Here is a 20,358-nt window from a genome sequence, read left to right on the forward strand (position 1 = left end):
AGGAAGATTTTTCTTAAGGCATGAGGTATGTTAACAGGGTGTTTGACTCACTGCATCTCTACTGGAGTTTCTTTCATACGCAAAGCACTTGCGATGGATGCATTTTGCTTAGATGAATATATACACGTTTTCCACTATACTACGAACTAGTCACGACATTTTTTTTTTTTACAATAGGCAATGAGTTAGAACAATTAAAAGCCTCTAACCACCACCCACAGCGATGTCAGCTGACTTCTTTTCCAAGTAAAGAATGTCTCTCCCCATGCTGAGTCACTGAAATTAATTCCTTTATTTCTGTTCCCTCGCCCGCCCCTCGAGTGGTTCATATTCATAAGGCAAAGGAAACACCTAGGACTCCCCCTATGAGACATGGAAGCAGCTATTTCTGACTACGCGGAAGCAGAGCGCACACAAAAATCGGAAAGAAGCCTTAGGGGACTGTACAGCAGACCATGCACGAAAACTTGGCGCAACCAATCTGGGCCTTGCACTGATTGCTTTTTTTTCTTTTTTAAAGAATGGCATTTTCTTCTTTTGAGAGGATAGATGAACCCATGCTCAAAAAACCTTCTAACACATCTTAAAAACACAAGTTTCCTTTTTTTAAAATGTGGCACTTCAAAACAAGTTGGCACAAAAATGAAAGTTTTGGTCTTGGGTTTGTGGTGGAGCCATCCTGTCCATCTCCCTCTGGGTGGGCTCCGGCTCCGCCAGGAGGAGAAGCTAGTGGAGTACAGGGCTCAGGGCCCCGGCTGGGTGACCTTATTCTTGCTTTTCAGCATGGTGTCCCCTGGCGCGGCTGTGGCTTCCAAGGGGAGACCCTGTTGCTGGTAACCATAGTTGACATTGCCGCAGGGGAAGTGGCGCAGCCTGAACAGCGGCACCTCCTTCATGGTGGCGCTCAGCGCCGATGGCTCTAGCAGCAGCGCTGCCTCGGCTCTGCGGGGCCCCGCGCCCGGCCCGGTCCAGCCACCCTCGGCCGCTCCTGCCCGCGCCTGCGGCTCGGCGCCTGGCGGAGGATGGGTCTTTTTGGCAGGCTTCTCGGTGAACCACGAGCCGTAGGTGGGGTTCCACAGGCTGGTCGGCTTGTTTCTGGATCCCGGGCCTTTGTGCAGCTCCGGGGGAGGGTTGGGCTGAGAGAAAGCCATGTTCACGTGGCCCCGATCGGCCGCACCTCGGGGCACCGGGCCGGCACCCGCACCCGCGCCCGCGCCCGCACCCGCACCCGGGGGCTTCTTCACCGATGGGCCTGGTGCCGTCAGGGCTGCGGGCTGGGGAGCTGCGGACGCCTCCTCGTGCTTCGCAGGCTGGGGAGACACCAGCAAAGGTGGCATCCCCTCGGGGTCTTTGGGGCGCATGGGCACTTTCTCCTCCTCTTCTACTACTGGACCGTATTCGATGGGCAGAGCTGTGTTGATCACATCGGGGTCCTGTGGGGACAGAGAGAGGATGGATGAACACGGAATCAGAGAGATGTTGGGTCTGGAAGAGATGAGAGAGAGAGAGAGAGAGAGAGAGAGAGAGAGAGAGAGAGAGAGAGAGAGAGAGAGAGGAGAGAGAGAGGAGAGAGAAGGGGGCGGGGGAGGGGAGCTAACTGTTAACAGTTGATCCATTTTTGTCAACTGGACACAAACTAAAGACACCTGAAAGGAGAGAGAACACCTTAGCTGAGTTATTGCCGCCATCGGATTGGCCTGTGGCCTTGTCTGTGAAGGCGTTTTCTTAATGATGGGTGTGGGAGAGCTAAGTCCGCTGGGGGCACCCCTCCAGGGTTATATGAAAAACAAACGGAACAAGCCAATAAGCAATCTCCATGGTCTCTACTTCAGTTCCTGCCTCCAGGTTCCTGCCTTGAGTTCTCATCCTGGCTTCCGGTGATGACAAAGTGTTCCGAGGAAATAAACCCTTCCCCCCCCCCACCCCCAAAGTGTATTTGCACACAGTGGTTATCAAAAACGGAAAACAACAACAGAAAAGCAAGCTAACACATTAGTTGACAGTTAGGTATCAGAGCACAGAGTGAGCACCACTATTCTTGAAATCTCACCAGAGGAGGAGAGGGGTCCCAGTGCTTAGGGGTTGGGGGATAAGCACCCATGCCTGGGGGCAGTGGGATGGGAGGGGCAGAGCAGAAGCCCCTGGGGCACCTTTTACAGATGTAAAAGTTTTTTACTAGATTTAATTTATAGTGTGTATGTATATGTGTGCAGGTATGCATGTGCCTTGGTGTGTGTGTGTGTGTGTGTGTGTGCAAGTTGAGGACAAACCTATGGAGTTCTCTGCCCTCCCACTATCTGGGTCCTGGGGGTCAAACAGGTCATTTGATTCTGGCAAGCAAGAATCTTACTTAACCCATTGAGCGATCTTACCAGCCCGTTTTTTGTTGTTGTTGTTTTGTTTTTTTGTTTTTGTTTTTGTTTTTGTTTTTGTTTTTTGTTTTTTTGTTTTTACATTACTTTCAAAATATTGTGGTCTATTTCCAAAAATACTCTTGCAATCTTCAAAGACAAAAGATAATGTGGCTTTAGTTTTGTTGTAGGGAAGGAGGCAGGGAAGAGGGACGCCACGTTTGGCTCACAGAGGATGTTGTTTGCTCCTTCCCTAAGCGCCTGCAGCTTTCCTCGTATTTGATGGTGACTCTGTGTTGTGTGGTCTCCTTGCTTGTGCAGCTGTTCCAGGCAGAGGCTCATTTGCCCATTCAGAAACCTGGCTCATGCTAGATCTCTGTCAGCGTCACAGACTGTAAGACGAGAGCAGACGCAGTTGCCATGGGTTTAAAGGAAAGTGTGTGGGAGAAAGCTCCAGGGAAATTTAATTCAGTAATAGTGTTTGCAAATGGAGGGAAAACCTCCGTTACTTAGGTTTTACAGAATAGCACACCAGTCCAGTATCCACCAGCAAAAGGTTTAAGAAAACAACTACACATATCTTTTGAAAAGCCATTTCACTTATTGCCAGCTTCTTCCACAGTCAGTCCTTTACGGCCTGCAGCTGTACAACCACCTGCCTTCGCAAAGATATTATATATTTTGGAGAAAACACCCCCAAAGAAGGTATGTGAAGGTATCTGTGTTTATGAGAGTATTCTATTCCTGTTAGAATATAATAAACTAAATGTCAGTAAGCAAGCTTCCCTAATACATCCTCAATTTCCCCCAATAACATGGCCACTGAAGTCCAGCTAGATGAAGAAGGCAGGTCGCCCTCACAGCTGGGACCCACGAGGGGACTGGAACAGTGTGGCTAGACACACCGTTGCTGAAGTTTGCAGAAAGTGTCAGCCCTTGGTCCCAGTTGAGGGAATTTAGAGAGCTAGTGGCTCACTCTTTGACTTTTCTAAAATATCTCAGTGGCACGGACACCTGATGGCATCCCGTGTGTAGCAGATGAGCCCATCCTCGTGCACATAAGGTGTGCTGGCTGGTTTTCATGTCAGCTTGACACAAGCTAGAGTCATCTGAGCGGAGGGAACGTCAGTTAAGAAAATGCTCCCATAAGATCTGGCTGTAGGCAAGCCTGTAGGGCATTTTCTTAATTAGTGATGGATGGAGGTGAGCCCAGCCCATTGTGTGTGTGGCTACTCCTAGTCCTGGGTTCTGTAAGAAGGCCGAGCAGACAAACCATGAAAAGCAAGCCAGTAAGCAGCACCCTCCATGACCTCTGCGTCAGCTCCTGTCTCCAGGTTGCTGCCCTAACTTCCTTCAGTGATAAACTGTGTTATGGAAGTGTCAGCTTAATAAACCCTTTCCTCCCCAGCTTGCTTTTGGTCATTGGTCATGGATTCATCACAGCAACAGTAACCCTAGCTAATACGTACAGGTGGTGCAAACTGGACTTAACAAACAAGAGCAACTGTGAAAAGCCATGAAGTTGGGAAAGGTCCATGTTAGGGAGATACCAGGGAGTCAGAGGGGGCAACTCGTAGGTGGGAGAGAACGTTAGAAGAAGTGAAATTGGGGAACAAGGCTCAAGTGGGGGTGTAGGGCATAGGGAGAGGATGCTACTTTAATTTTGTATGCTGACAGGATCAGAGGCGGGAGGGAGGGAAAGAAGGGATACAGTAAAGGAAAAACTGGTCACTGACATAAAGTCCTGAGAGGCCGCTGGTGAGACCGTGATAGGAAGATGCTCTGGGTCTGTGTGAGACACGGGAGGGAAAGAATCCTCCCGCCACTACCTCTATTCCCCTGTCTAGCTGATGATGAGTAGGGAGGTACAGTCTGCTGAGGACAAAGATGAACAGTCACGATTCAGTCCAGACGGGAGGAAGCACGAGAGGGCTGTCTCTTAGCCTAGCCCGCTACTCCTCTATAAAATGGGATAAAAGGAACCCTCCCCGAGAGCAAAATAAAAATAACATGGAAATCCAGGGCTGGAGATGGCTCAGCAGTTAAGAACACTTTTTGTTCTTCTGGAGGAACCAGGTTCAGTTCCCAGGACCCACTTGGTGGCTGTAAATGCCAGATCAGAGATCTGTCGCCCTCTTCTGGCCTCCATGGGCATTGCACGTGTGTAGTGCACAAACATACATGTAAGGCAAACTTACTCCCAAACAATATAAAAACAAATCTTTGAAAAAAAAAAACATAGAAAAGCAACTTATATAGTATAAGTCCATACCAGTGCTACCGATGAATGGTTTGAACATCTCTCCAGAGTGGTTTAGCTATTATGTAATTACTATCTATTTAATGGGAATTAATTCACAGGTTGTAATTCTTGAGAGCTTTCGTTCTTCTCCTTTATATCCCGTTTCATTTACAAAACAAGTAGTTGCCTAGCTGTCCTTGATACCTCAACAATATGAGTAACTGAATAAGAACCAAACATCAACAGACACGCTAACATGAAAGGGAGAAATATCATGGGCCACACTCCTAGACAAAGAACTACAGGCAACTGATGATAGCTGAGAGGGGAGAATTATTCTCCCCGGAGTGGAATTCTCTAATTGGTTATCCAATAGAAGTGGTTGGCTCTGAAATCGTATGAAATCACATGGAATACAAAGTAGATTCTGCAGACAGTATTTATATACATATGAAATAATAATAATAATAATAAGCCATGAATTTGAGAAGAACATGGTTAGGGGGTGGGTTTGGAGATGGGAGGGGCCAGAGTGAGGAAAGGGGAATGATGCAATTATACTTTAATTGTTAAGAAGAACACACAACATTAGCTGTCTAGCAGGGATGTCATTTTGCTTGCGAATTGAATAGATTCTGTCTGGCCCTGTGACATGAAAGTGGGAAGTTTCCAGTGTTTATTGTAGGACATTGGCAAAGTGGGATGCAAATCCTGTCACTTCCGGGATCAGGAATACCGTGTCTCACAATTAGCATTATTCTCTGGTGTCTTGAAACAGTTTCCCCGTGTAGATTAGAGGCTGGTCAAGGGGAGAAAACATTTATACCTGGGTGCAGTATTCGATCCTCTCCAAAATGATGGCGAAGTTGGGTCTGTCTTCAGGCTGATGCTGCCAGCACTGCGTCATTATCCGGTATCTGAAAGGATGAGCGCCTTAATGAAAAGTCAGGAGAAGCACCGGAAGGGGAGACAAGTAGGTCCACCTGATTGATCTATGCTGCCCCCTGCTGGTGGGACAGGGGATCATCCCCAAAGACACCCAGGTAGTTTACATCAAATGCCACTTCTCTAAAGCCATGTTTAGGATGAAGTAATTTATTCCCCATCTTGTTTTTTGGAAAGGAGGTGAGGGACACCATAGGGGACAGAAAACACTATAGGGGACAAGCTCACCCCTCCCCTCTGTTTTTTTAAGACAGGATTTCTCTGTATAGCCCTGGAACTCATTCTGTAGACCAGGCTGGCCTCGAACTCAGAAATCTGCCTGCCTCTGCCTCCCGCGTGCTGGGATTAAAGGCGTGTGCCACCACTGCCCCCTCTCTCTTTTTTTGTGTGTGCATGCTGGGGGTGATATTTAAGGGAGATATACTTAAGAGTGCAGGGCCAACTGGGTGGGTCTGGGGTACACATTTCTAAAGGCAACTGAGACATGTAGGAGAAGTGGGTCTGCAGCCTCTAGCCTTTCTGGGATAACATAATTGTGTTTGATGGGCTGGAAAACTGACCCATCTTACAGAAGTCTCTGGGACACTCTCGGGACATCTGAAAAGAAGGCTACCAACTTCACTTTAATTTTAAAGGCGCATTTGCAGATCCAAATAAAAACAAGACCACGCTCAGGTTCTAGTAGGAAGTTCCCAAAGGTCGTACACAGGCCCGGGGCAGTTCTTAGGCGGGTCCATCCGTCCTCCGCTGGTGACAAACTCCAGAACTTCCTGGTTGCTCTTGCTGGGGTACGGCATATATCCAAGAGAAAATATTTCCCATAGCAACACTCCAAAAGACCTGGGCAGAGAACAGATAGTGATGTGGACACACACAGAGAAACCTAAGTTCTTACTGTTTTCCTTTAAACCATTTTCTGTAACAAAGGACTCCTTTCCTGTGTGCATGTGTGTGTGTAGGCTTATGCATACAAACATTTGCACACATATACATGGAGGTCAAAGGACAATAATCTTAAATATTGTTTCTTAGAAACCATCTACTTTAATTTCTAAGAATTATTAAATCTCTTTCTCATCTTTGTCTCTGCGTCTGTCTGTCTGTCTGTCTGTCTGTCTGTGTGTATTTGCAGGTGTTCATAGAGGGAAGAAGAAGGTGCCAGATTTCCTGGATCTAGAGTTATAGGCAGGGGTGGGCTGTTCAATATGGGAGCTGGGACTGGAACCCAGGTACCCTGTAAGAGCAGTAAGTGCTCTTAACCATGGGGTCATTTCCCCTGCTCCTAATTTGCCTTTTTAATAAAAAAGAAACTTTATAAAATACTTTTAGACACAGTCTCTCAGTGGCCCAGGGCTCACCAAGAAAGCTAGGCTGACTATGAACCCCGTGAACCCCAGAGGTCCACCTGTTCCTGTCCCCCCATCCATGCCAGCACTCAGCCTCCGCCCTTTCTTCCCTTCTTTTGGGTTCCGGGAGACTGAGCCAGATCTTTATTCCTGTGACCTACAGGCACGTCACTGACTGAGCTCTCTCTCCAGTCCCAGCGGACTTTCTAGGTTCAGAAAAGTGAAGAGAATGACCAAGCGCCACCCAGGACTCTCTATTAAAAGACGGCTCCTGCTGACATGTTCTTCATTCTGGTGGGGCTTTGTGCCTAGGTTTCTAGGCTATGGAGCCTTGATAATTCTGCTCATATCATCACAGCACCATTGCTTTCCATGCTAAAAATAAAAGTCTTACAACTAGGATGTGAAATGTCTGTGAAATACTCGATTGCCATGAAACATGGTTGCCCTTATCACACTTCTTTCGGTTTTCAAAATATTTTGAACCTTGAGTGGCCATCTTCCTGCACTTTGATTTTAGTTAATTTTATTTTACTTTTTCTGTGACAGAGTCTCATTCTGTATTACAGCTTGAGGCTTCAAGTTTGCTTCATTGCCTAGCGAGCTTCAAACTCAAAATCCCCCTGCCTCTGGAGTACTGGGAATGCAGGATGGGTTACCACAAGTTCCTTAGATAAACAGTCTCAAACTAATAGAATGGTAAAAAATCAATGATATTTCCTTCCAGAATGCATGTTCTGGGCATTGAATTCAGGTCTGGGAAAATATGGCAACCCGTGACTTTATATGGTAGAGTGTTTTAATGAAGTCTGTTCATCTAATCATTACTTTTAAACTTATATATTGTCTGTTCACGTCTTTTGCACGAGGTTATCTGTCAGGGCATATTATTGTAGTATCTCAATTTGCCTTTTGAGTTGTAGACCTTCTTTGTATGTTTTAAACATGTTAATCTTTTATCAAAAACAAAGATGCTTATTTTTTGGTGGATTTTTAAGGTGGGGCTGGGGATTGAACCCAGGGTCTTACACACGCTGGGCAAGCATTCTAACCACCAAGTTCAGTCTCCAGCCCTGTGTCCCATTTTCCTTTGTTTTAAATTCAATGTTTGGTAGTAAACCAGGTTGGCCTGGAACTTGCTTTGTAGCCAGGCAGGCTTTGAGAGTACGGCGTTCCTGCCTCCACTCCTTAAAGAGTTCTAATTACAAGAATGTACTGCCGAGTCTAGCCACAATTTCTATTAGTTGCTTTATGACTAATATTTTAGTATAATGATGGCCTTCATTTTCAAGTCGTTAAATATATTTCTTAAGTTTTCGTGACTTCAGTTCCCCAGTTTTGCAATCTTCTCCTTACCAAAGGCTGCATATTTGCTATCTTCTAGTGTGTTTGTTTTCCCCTCTCCTCGAATTCAGTTAGACTTTATGTACAGTGGGAGAGAAGGGTCAAAATTGGCTTGTTTGTCTGAAGGACTCTTCCAACACTTTATAAAATAAGCCCTGTTCCCTCTGGCTTTTGATTAAAGGTGGGGCTGTCTTTAATAGACACACCCACCACTTCCTCTCACCTCTTTGCTTTCTGCACTGAGAATATTCTGTTTTACTTTTTCTGTCTGTGTTTTGACATCAAATAAGACATTTTCCTCTTTGGGAAATTGTCTTTTGATTTCCCTGCTATTTGTTTTAAAGGACGTTTGAGACACCGTCTATTAGGTTCCAGAAATAATATTTTCTGTCTGGATGACGGTTTTATTCTCTTAGTTTGATGATCAGATTTCAGAGAAAGAAAATCCATCTTCGTTCTAGTATGTCGATGCAGATTCTGCTCTTAGAAAACACGGCCCTGACATGGAAGAGGGAGCCGCCTTCCGCACAGCACTCACTGCGCAGCTTTCACTGTTGCTGTGTTGGTGAAATAAACCTATCACCAAGAACATGGATTGTTCCCTCTCCTGTGGCCTTTCCGATCTCTAAAAGTAAAAGAAGACAGCCCTCTTCCACTTCAGCAAATAACGATATAACAGATAAAAACATCCAAACAAAGCAGAGGCCTGAAGAGTTTTCACTATACATTCTCTGCCTGTCTACAGATGGGTAAATGTAGACAGCTACTCATTGGTGATTGCAGTATCTTTTGTTGTTATTTAAAAGACAAGACAAGGTCTGCTTGTAGCTCAGGCTGGCCTGACATTATGTAGCCCAGGTTGGCCACAAACTGCCAGTGTTTCTGCCTAGGCACTCCGATTGCTGGGGTTGCAGGTATGTGTCATATCATTTGAGAGAATCTGGGTGTTATTTTGCCTTCCTGATGCCAACGTGCCTTTTCTTCTTGAATACACAAATATAGACATATTTCCTCCCCATCCGCTCTCCTCTTGGCCCCTCCACTGAAGTTTAGAGTGCATCTCCCACTTTTAACATGTGAAGACATGCACAACTACGACTGTATATTCCATCAATATTTTTGCATTGTAAAATTATTTTAAAGTTTTAAATGTGGACGAACATCTTTCCGAGTTGAGACGGTAGGCTTAGTGTAGCCTTTTTATACTACTCTGTCTGCAGTTTCTGTCCGTTTGTCTTTCCATCCTCTGATTGAGAATGAGATAGGCTGCTCTTCTCTTCTTTTCTCTTTTGTAAACTGCGTGCCAATGATGATCTTTGCCCAAGGGCATCTGTGCCCTGTCAACCCGTGGCTACTGTCACACGCTCAAGAGAAGGTTGATAGGTCACATGACACTCAGGTATTCGGAACAGTTACTAACTTGTGCTTGTTATCCTGCCTCGGGGCATGGCAGGTGGCTGCCACTCTGGTGCCCATGTTCTTCCTCTGGAGGCCTTGTTAGAACAGGTGGCTAGGCCTGCACCGCTAGCCTGGTGTTCCTGATGAGGTTTGAGGGAGAAGGGGGCTGGGATGTGGTGTTGCTCATGATTACCCAAATTACCACCACCATCGCTGGCCTGTGCACCCCATTTTGAGACTCACTGGGTTACTGGCTCAAGGCAAATCTCCCAGGCCTAGAAATAACCAATGGTCAACCCAAGTCTGGAAGGGGGGGGGGGTCTTCCATCTAAGGATGTCACCTCAATGTGGGGCTTTCAAAACTCAGGTCATTCCCATGGCCTCATGTTTTCTGTGCTAGGGACCATTTGCATGCCACTTTGACACCGTAGCCTCTGACCATTTTCTCTCTTTTCCTGCGTAGAAGCAGGCGGAGTCCTGGAATGTTATGGTGGTTTGCTTGTCTGTGGCTCTCAAGCTCCGCTGCTTGACATGGATACCTTCACACCGGAGACGGAGGCTGTATTCTGGAGAAATGTTGCTGCATTTCTTTGCCGTTTTTATTTTCTGCATTTCCCATGTCCTTCTTCCTGGGACTCTAACTTTGCTAGGATATCCGATCAATTGGCTCCATCTTCTCCATTTTCTTCTTCTTTCTTTCCTATGCCTCTTGTCCCTTTAGAATTGTTTCATTTCCCTGAAGAGTTACTTAATTCTGTGTTCCAATCTATCCACAGCTTTTACATTTCCGTTATCAGATTTAAAAGGAAATAAACTTCATTTTATAATAGAATGGTTCACATTGTGAAGGGATTGTGTTGCAAATACTGTTTCTGTGCATGCCGTACCCAGTTCTCCACTATTTTTAGCATTACATTAGCATGGTACATTTATTATAATTAATGAGTCGGCATTAAGGCGTTATTAACTAAAACCCATAGTTTATTCAGATTTCCTCAGCTCTCACTGAATTTCCCCATTCTCTTCCCAGATCCCATTACGGCATCACATCACACTGAGCGGCCACACTCCCTTAGGGTTCTTCCTGTTCTTGCTGTGGCCTCGCCAGGTTTGAGCAGCCCTGTCAGGGATTCGGTGGGGTATCTCTCAGCTGGGACTCACCTGCCTTTCTTACGATTACACTGGGGCTAAGGAGTTTGAGGAGGACCACGCTCACATCCTTCATCCTAGGAGTGTGTGCCTAAGTAGGTGACAGGATGCTGATGCTGGCCTGTCTCCTGGTGCACATCAGAAAGAAGTGCTTCTGGGCACATGTGACAATGATACTGTGCAGTTGGTCCCTCTGGGGTCCTAGGGCAGCAGTTCTCAACCTATAGGTTATGACCCCTTTGGGGGTCGCTTATCAGATACCCTGTCTATCAGATATTTACATTGCAGTCCATAGCAAAATTACAACTAGCAAACATAGCAAAATTACAACTAGGAAGTAGCAACAACAACAAAAAAATAGTATGGTCAGGGGCCACCACGACGTGAAGAACTGTATTAAAGGGTTGCAGTGTTAGGAAGGCTGAGAGCCACGGCTCTGAAGCAGCCTGTTCCTCTGCTTGTTTCTTTTAGTCTCTGATGGCAGCTGGGGTCCCTTTGGGCGTGGCCACTTCACCAGAGACTCTGGGGTCACTCTTTCGAGGATTGAAAGAACATGCTTGATGATGGTGTTGAGGCTGCCAACAGGAGGGACTTTAGGAATCTCTTTGATGGGAGAACATGGGGCTTAATGACAGAGGAAGGACAGGCCACAGAATTCAGAGGGTGAAGGGTCGAGCCAGAGGAGTTGGTTAGTTCTTATTGACCTTTAACCAATTTTACTACTTGCTATTCCCATGCTTTCAATTCCTGTGCATTTGGGACTATCAGGAGCCTGAACAGCGTGGCTCTGACTCTGAATTGTGGGCTTGAAAGTCAACATTTTCCTCGTCTTGTGGAGAAATGACTTCTCCATGAGCTTGTCCAGGTCTAACCTGCTTTAAGGTTTTTTTTTCCCCATTTTTTTCTTCTTTTGGGGTTTAATACAATTCTAAAGACTCCTTTTACTGGCTGTGTGTGTGTGTGTGTGTTCATGCTTTGTGAGGGAGCTTGTGTTCAATTTGCCATTTTAAACGATTGATAAGGGAGTCTCAATGTGCGGCCTCCCACCCACTGAAGTCAGCCTCACTGGGGAGCTTGGTAGAAATGCAAGTTCACCTGAATCCCATTCCTTATTCGTCAGCTCTCAGGGTGGGGTCTGGTGATGTGCCTTGTAAGATGCCTTTCTGGCCATTCTGATAAATGATCACTTCCGCGCCTTACTGAGGCTTCTTCTTCCCCATCTCACCCACAAAGGGGCTCCCGGAGGAGTGTGGTCCAGGTGGTCCATGGTCCTCATCTGGAGCCACAGTGATACTTGGAAGAGGGTAGTGGAAAGACTCACCATGTGTCTGTTTTAGAGGTAAATATCCCTTCCATGAAGGCTTCAGGGGGCATCCACTTGACCGGCAGCATGGCGCAGCCTCCCTTTCGGTAGTAGCTGGCCCTGTGTGGGGAGAAGAGGAGACGGACGCTTGGATCAGAAGGGGTCAATGAACAGAAGCTCTGCCTGCCTCGGAACAAACCGAAATTAAAGACAGGGCCTGGGTGGCTGGGGAGGAGAGCAGGGGAGCACAGATCATTTAGTTAAGAATCTTGGTGTCACTTAATGGCCCACTGGAGGCACCGAGGAAAAGATCTATGCAGTGACTAAGGTCCCTCCTAGCAGTTGTTTAGATTTCCCTGTTGGGTTTTGTTTATTATAACTCACGATGAATAACACTACTCTGCCCTTAGAAGTACGGCGTGTTTCTGATGACCTACAGTAATTTGACTTCCAGAATGGGAGGGCTTGTGTCTTACTCATTTCTGACCCTCCATGGGAGTCTGACAGTGGTGTTTCATTCACTGTAGGTACCCAACAAATAATGTAGACAGCTGGCCAGAGGGAGGCTGCCTCCTGTAACACACCCAGACAGAAGGACATGGGGCGGCTCGTGGAGCTGGCTTAGAACACAGACGAATTAATTTATTGGTTTTCATCAGTAATGCCATTGACACAACTGGCTAATAAGAACTAATAAATTAACTCATTTACCCGTTAAGCCAATTCCACACCTAGTGTTCTGTGCCTCTGTGTGTTATGGGAGGCAGCTTCCCACCAGCTGTCTACACTAATTAATGACTTCAATAAACATGCTCTGAGTATTAGAATGTATCAAGTACTCTGCCATGTACTGAGGAGATAAATAAATCATAGGCTCTCTTTCTCCCAAGGATACAGTTCAGTGGGCGAGACACACACACCTGAGATTGCAGCCCAGACATGGCGTGTGATAATATAGGAGGCATGGAGTTCTGTGGATGAGAGATTGATCTTCTGTATGTACAATAAGGGTAGAGAAAGGGGCGGCTGGTTAGAGACAACACAGAGCAGCATTTATGGAGCTGGTCAAGTTCTCTTCAAAGACCATTCCAGCCTAGCACATCTATATAAATGCATGGGCCCGCAGCAAAAACAAGTATGGCTGAAGTCTGGACATAAGGGCTTGCTTTGGTTTAGATCTTAACTGTCCCTAGAAGCCATGTGCTATATATAATCTTGGTCACCACCTGGAGTACTTCTGGGATGCAGTAGAACCTTTCAGTTAGCAGTTCTCAACCCCTTTGGAAAAACCTCTATTTCCAAAAATATTTACACTTCATCACAGTAGCAAAGTTACCGTTATGAAGTGGCAATGAAAATAATGTTATGGTTGGGGTCACAAGAACATGAGGAACTGTATTAAAGGGTCACAGCATTAAGACGGTTGAAAGTCACTGCTCTAGATGGTGGGGTTTATCAGAAGTTAGGTCACTAGAAGCATGTCTTGAAGATGTGTGGACCACAGTCCAGTCATCCTTTTTTCTATCACTGCTTTGAGGCCACTATGAGGTGAACATGGTGCCATGTGTTCCTGTCCCCATGTACTGTAATACCATAGGCTTGAACAACAGAGTCAAACCAATGATTAGGGACTTAGGGCTCTGAAACTGTGGTCCAGAATCCCTATTTTCATCGCTTTAAATTTACCTAGTTCAAGTGTATGTTATGGAGATGGAAATTCTGACTTCCAGGAAGTTGTCAGGGAGGAAGACCCAGTAAGGAAGAAAGCACCGGATAACACACTACGCTGCTGTACTTGAAATTGGAGGCCATCCCCAGTGTCCAGAGAAAGTACAAGAAGGGATGTAGAGACTTGGGGAGGCTGTGATGGTTAAAACTGATTCTCAGCAGGACAGAATCTAGAATCACCTGAATGACAAACCTCTCTGAATGACAAACCTCTCTGGGCATGCCTGTAAGGGATCGTCTCAAATAGGTTAAGTGAGGTGGGAAGACACACCCTAGAGGGGTTGCCATCATTCCTTTGGCTTGGGTTCTGAATAGGAAAAAGAAGGAGGAGGAGGAGGAGGAGGAGGAGGAGGAGGAGGATGAGGAGGAGGAGGAGGAGGATGAGGATGAGGAGGAGGAGGAGGAGGAGGAGAAAGAAGAAAAAGAAGAAGAAGAAGAAGAAGGAGAAGGAGAAGGAGAAGGAGAAGGAGAAGGAGAAGGAGAAAAAGAAGGAGAAGGAGAAGGAGAAGGAGAAAGAAGAAGAAGAAGAAGAAGAAGAAGAAGAAGAAGAAGAAGAAGAAGAAGAAGAAGAAGAAGAAAAAGAAGAAGGAGAAGAAGAAGAAGAAGAAAGATGAAGAAGAAGAAAAAGAAGAAGAAAAAGAAGAAGAAGAAGAAAAAGAAGAAGCTCCACTATGTTCATAGCAGCCTTATTTATAATAGCCAGAAGCTGGAAAGAACCCAGATGCCCCTCAACAGAGGAATGGATACAGAAAATGTGGTACATCTACACAATGGAGTACTACTCAGCTATTAAAAAGAATGAATTTATGAAATTCCTAGCCAAATGGATGGACCTGGAGGGCATCATCCTGAGTGAGGTAACACATTCACAAAGGAACTCACACAATATGTACTCACTGATAAGTGGATATTAGCCCCAAACCTAGGATACCCAAGATATAAGATACAATTTGCTAAACACATGAAACTCAAGAAGAATGAAGACTGAAGTGTGGACACTATGCCCCTCCTTAGAATTGGGAACAAAACACCCATGGAAGGAGTTACAGAGACAAAGTTTGGAGCTGAGATGAAAGGATGGACCATGTAGAGACTGCCATATTCAGGGATCCACCCCATAATCAGCATCCAAACGCTGACACCATTGCATACACTAGCAAGATTTTATCGAAAGGACCCAGATGTAGCTGTCTCTTGTGAGACTATGCCGGGGCCTAGCAAACACAGAAGTGGATGCTCACAGTCAGCTAATGGATGGATCACAGGGCTCCCAATGGAGTAGCTAGAGAAAGAACCCAAGGAGCTAAAGGGATCTGCAACCCTATAGGTGGAACAACATTATGAACTAACCAGTACCCCGGAGCTCTTGACTCTAGCTGCATATGTATCAAAAGATGGCCTAGTCGGCCATCACTGGAAAAAGAGGCCCATTGGACATGCAAACTTTATATGCCCCAGTACAGGGGAACGCCAGGGCCAAAAAGGGGGAGTGGGTGGGTAGGGGAGTGGGGGTGGGTGGGTATGGGGGACTTTTGGTATAGCATTGGAAATGTAAATGAGCTAAATACCTAATAAAAAATGGAAATAAAAGAAAAAGAAGAAGAAGAAGAAGAAGAAGAAGAAGAAGAAGAAGAAGAAGAAGAAGAAGAAGAAGAAGAAGAAGAAGAAAGCAAGTTGAGCATGCATCCATCACTCTCTGCTTCCTGATTGTGGCTGTGATGTGACCAGCCACTTCCAGCCTCTCCTGCCTTGACTTCCCCCACCATGATGGACTGTGCTCTTGAGCTAAGACCCCCCCCAAGCCCCTTTCTTCCTTAAGATGCTTTTGTCAGTGTATAATATCACAGGAATGAGAAAAATAGCTAAGATCAGGGATGAAAGGTAAAGTGGAAGATCTGGAAGTCATGTAACACTAGCTGCTGTGGATGGCTCCAAAGAACTCCTCATGGTTCTGTCCTCCATACACTATGGCCTTAGGTCCCAGCACGACAGTAGCACCCATGTGTCTCTGGAGATGGGTATTAATTCTCACCAAAGTCCTCTGTGGCTTCCAGATGGCTTCTTATGCAATCCTCAGGAAATGAAAGCTCTATGTGCCCATGATCCCACTTAGTTGCATCAATGAATGGGTTAATTAGCAACCATGCAAAGAGTATGCTCATCTCACCTGCCATGCCAGAGTTGAAAATAAACAGAAGGAGAAACTAAGAATGGGGAGTAAAAAGAGAAAGTTCCACAGAACCACTCTATTTTATACAAAAACCTCTGTATTTATTACTATTATTATCATTATTTATAGTCTTGAAGACCTTGTGGATACATACCTTACGAGGACTCTATCACCTCACTACATGAGCATTCCTTCACTGGTAATTTTTATGTCGTTTTGAGACTGTCACAGGGGGGCAGACAATGAAGCTGAGCTAGGGATTTTGGTGAACTCGATTTCTGTGCCTCTGGGTGTGGGCAAGGCTGTTCGCCTGACCTTCCTGGAGAGCTCGTGCCTGTGATGAAAGCCACTGTAATCATTTAGAATCTTTGAGTGTTGAGGGGAGGGGTTGAGTAAGATATAAAAACCCCTTTCAAAGCTTTCTACACGTCAAGTGTCCATGTCATTCTCTGTGTGAGAACATGGCCAACGACTCTGAGGCTTAGAACCTGAGTGATAAGCCAAGGCAAACCATGCTATCAAGTATGGTTGGTTCTGATGTCTTGGAATATACTCACTGAAATTTCATGTGGGAAGTTGACAAGATACAAGGTGATATTAGATATAAGCCAGCCCAGGCATCTATTTGAGGAGACTGGCTGGTGGAGGAAGGTGTGGGCAGAGCAAGGCAATCCTCTCACCTGTAGATATCTCGGGCCATCCCAAAGTCTCCAATCTTTGCTATTCTTCCAGCTCCTGGGCAGGTCAACAGACAGTTTCTAGCAGCAATATCCCTGGGAAGAAAACAGGGTTCTTAATTTCATACATAAAGCATCCTAGGATCTCTACCTTCTGTGAAGTCCAAACAGTTCTTTCCTTCACCCTGTATTTCTGTTGTTATATTATCCTTCACTGTAAAAGAAACAGCCACACTGGTTCCAGACCAGGATTAGGGGCACTGGTTGCAATGTGTGGTGGCTTAAATGAGAATTGTCCCTCACAGGCTTACGTATTTGAACACTTCCTGGTTTCTGGTTGGTGGTGCTTTTGAGGGCAGTGTGTAGAATCTTTGGGAGGCAGAGGCTTGCTGGAGGCAGTGCATCAGTAGGGGCGACCTTTAGGTTTTTATGGCCTCACCCCCTTCCCATTCACTCTCTGTGTTTGCAGGTGAAGATGTAATCTCTCGGCTTCCTCTGCTTCTCTTGTGGTGATGGACTCTCCCTCTGGAACTGTAAGCCCAAATGAACTCTTTCTCATGATTGCCTGTGAAATTAGGTGGGTTTTTGTTGTTGTTGTTTTTTGTTGTTTTGTTTTTTTAATCTCAGCAACAGAAAAGTAACTAATATAACAATGCTTAGTAAGAGATGAGCAATGAAGGCATCTATAATTTAAAATAGAGCTTGCTGGTCTTTTACTGTGCGATAGGCATTGTTAAAGTCTAATTCTCATTACAATGCATAGGGTATTACAATGATCCTCATTTTATGAAAAATCTAAGCTAAAGGCAGACAGCTTTGGGGCATAAGAAATGCTATCTGGCTTTGGAATACTGTTGTGCATAGAGTATGGGTTAGTGTTAGTGCTTTGTTAGCAGTTTGAAGAAACATTTCAGAACAGTATGACTTCAAATTCAAGTAGGTTACCATATTTCCAAACATTTCTAGTTTTTTTTTTTAATAAGCAGTATAGTTCTGACACCTGCAATTTTTATCTAGCGCCATTGCTAAGCTCTGCATCTGGAGTCACTTTTTCTAAACTAAGAAGTTGGCACTACGTTCCTGGGCTCCAGATGGCCCATTTTCCTACAGCATGACCCCGAGGCACCACTGCAGGACCTGTCCACCTTGACCCCACACCGATTCTTCCCCGTTGACATACCTGTGGGAACTGAGGCCCCAGTCAGAAGTCTGGAATGTGGTGCTAATCATGTTAAAGCCCTGAGCATTAAAAAAACCAACAAGTACCCTAGGGGGCACAGATGGTGTTTTTATACTTCGAGTGGCTTCACGGAGGCTCTTATCCTTGGTTGGGGTAGAATTTGGGGGATAAACAACTGGCTAAGACGACATCTGAAAATGAGGATGCACAGGGCGATTTCTCAGTGGTTAAGTCACATGTTGTGTAATCGTGTGGGCTGGAACCCAGATAAATGCCAGGATGGTGCGGCGGTATACCTGCAACCCTAGCCTTGGTGTGGTAGCATGCCTGTAACCCTAGCCTTGGAAGGTAGATACAGGGAGGGGGTCTGCAGAGCAAGCTGGCTAGCAAGACGAGCCATGTAATGAGCTCTGCGTTGTACTGAAAGAGCCTGCCTCGGTGAGTAGATGGGAAAGTGATGGAGAATAACACTTGACAGCAGTCTTGGGCATCCGCATGTACAGGTACTCATGTACTGGCACTTACACACATGCCCACATATATGGAAACATGCATATATGTATACATAACACACACACACACACACACACACACACACACACACACACACAGACCACAAATTCAAGAAGGAAGTAGAAAGCTCTGGAATGTGTCTGTGTTCTTAACACTTGAAAGTCTGAGACAGAAGGACCTGAATTTGTAGCTATTTTTGGATGAACAGAAGTTTTAGGCCAGCCTGGGCTACCTAGTGAGACCTTCTCCTTAAAAATAAGGTAAAAGTTCATATTGCTGATCAACAATATGAACTAACCAGTACCCCACAGAGCTGTGTCTCTAGTTGTATATGTAGCAGAGGATGGCCTAGTTGGCCATCAATGGGAGGAGAGGCCCTTGGTCTTGCGAAGATAATATGCCCCAGTACAGGGGAATGCCAGGGCCAGGAAGTAGGAGTGGGTGGGTTGGGGAGCAGGGCGGGGGGAGGGTATTGAGGACTTTCAGGATAGCGTTTGAATTGTAAATGAAGGAAATATCTAATAAAAAATGGGGAAAAAAGAATGCAAGAGAAAAAAATAAGGTAAAAGGGAGGGGTGTGGAGAGATGGCTCAGCAGTTAAGAGCACTTTCTGCTCTTGCAGAGGTCCTGGGTTCACCTACCAGCAACCACGTGGTGCCTCACAACTATCTGTAACTCCAGTTCCAGGTCTGACCTCCATAATTACAAGACACACACTATGCGTATACATACATGCAGGCAAAGCACACATACTCGTCAAAAAATGTAAGAGAAATAAAAGTTTAAATTGAAAATATTTTTAAAAGTATGATTGGGAACACGGCTTAAGATTTCAGAAAGATGGTCTGGGGTGAGACCCGGACACTGTTAACCAGTTCGTACGGTTGGAGTTTGAGGAGCAATGGTTCACAAGCCATCCAAACTGAACCTTAAAACACATAAAATGGCATCAAAATAAAGGAAAAACAATTAGCCATTAATTCTGAAGAGAAATATAATGAAGAATGAAGTGCGTGGGAAAATGTTTACATCTCCCAAAAGGCCTTTACACAGAACTGTGTGAGATCATCACTTAAAGGTGACTTTGAGTTTAATGATAAGGAAATAATGCCATCAGACACACAAGGGATTGGTAGAACGGCACACGCATCTTGAAACTTCATTAAACCATGTCCAAAAGCAATCATTTTAGTAAAGAAAGAACGTGGGAGCTTGTGGCTGGGGAGGGAGTCTGCTCTGAGTTCAGAACAGGTGTCTTGCGGCAGCCTCGGAATCTGAGGGGCATGTTTAAGGGTGTCCACTGAGGACGAGTGACAAGGGTAACTGTTGTGGAGTGTCCCAGGAACCTCTTAACTAGTCAGAAACTGCAAAAGGCACTTCCCTGATTAAAAGCTACCACAGGATCCCAGTAGAAAAGCTCCGAGGGAGGTGGGCAATTTCCAGTCGTTTCTTTTCGAACAGGTCACTCAGCGCAATCTTCACTTGACCTTTGACATGTAATTTCTTGAAATGGACCAAAAGAGAGGTTGGGGAGATGACTCAGCTGCTAACGAGCTTGCCGTGAAAGTATGAAGGACTTAGTTTAGATCTCTCAGCACCCACATAAAAACCAGGGGTGGTGGCTTGGATTTGTAACCTTGTGAGAGATCAATTTTTTTTTTTTTGGTTCAGATTCCATCTTAGAGAACCTGACCTAAGGCTGAACTCAAGTTAACTAACAGGCTGATACCTAGCACCAGTTTCCAGGTTACCCCCCAGGGGTCCCAACAAGACCTGCATCTTGCACCAGTCTCCAGGTTATTCCCCAACAAATCTGCACCTCCAGGTTACAAGGCTGCCCCTGGCCCTTCCCTTCCTAACCACCACCAATCAGGAGGAAAGCAGAAGTTAAGTTTATGGTTTGGCTTCCAGCACCAGCTTTAATTACATTAAAGACCACAGTAGCTCCCCGCCCCCAATTAGATGCTTGGCAGGCTAGAAACACTCACCCCTCGCTTGTCATAGCTTATAAA

The 20,358-nt window shown here is 45.5% G+C and overlaps 1 protein-coding gene across 1 annotated transcript in view; it reads right to left on the minus strand.

The window, feature by feature from the left end:
* Window positions 1-289: 289 nt before the first annotated feature.
* Alk (anaplastic lymphoma kinase) overlaps window positions 290-20,358 on the minus strand; it is a 735,715-nt gene continuing 715,646 nt past the window's right edge. Inside the window, exons 25-29 of the mRNA NM_007439.2 lie at window positions 16,657-16,749; window positions 12,097-12,198; window positions 6,244-6,378; window positions 5,420-5,510; window positions 290-1,433 (exon numbers count right to left, since the gene is read on the minus strand). Of these exons, the coding sequence (NP_031465.2) occupies window positions 744-1,433; window positions 5,420-5,510; window positions 6,244-6,378; window positions 12,097-12,198; window positions 16,657-16,749 (1,111 nt within the window). The 3' untranslated portion in view covers window positions 290-743. The remainder of the gene's footprint in view (window positions 1,434-5,419; window positions 5,511-6,243; window positions 6,379-12,096; window positions 12,199-16,656; window positions 16,750-20,358) is intronic.

Source organism: Mus musculus, chromosome 17 (genome assembly GCF_000001635.26).
Source record: "Mus musculus strain C57BL/6J chromosome 17, GRCm38.p6 C57BL/6J".
NCBI lineage: Eukaryota > Metazoa > Chordata > Mammalia > Rodentia > Muridae > Mus > Mus musculus.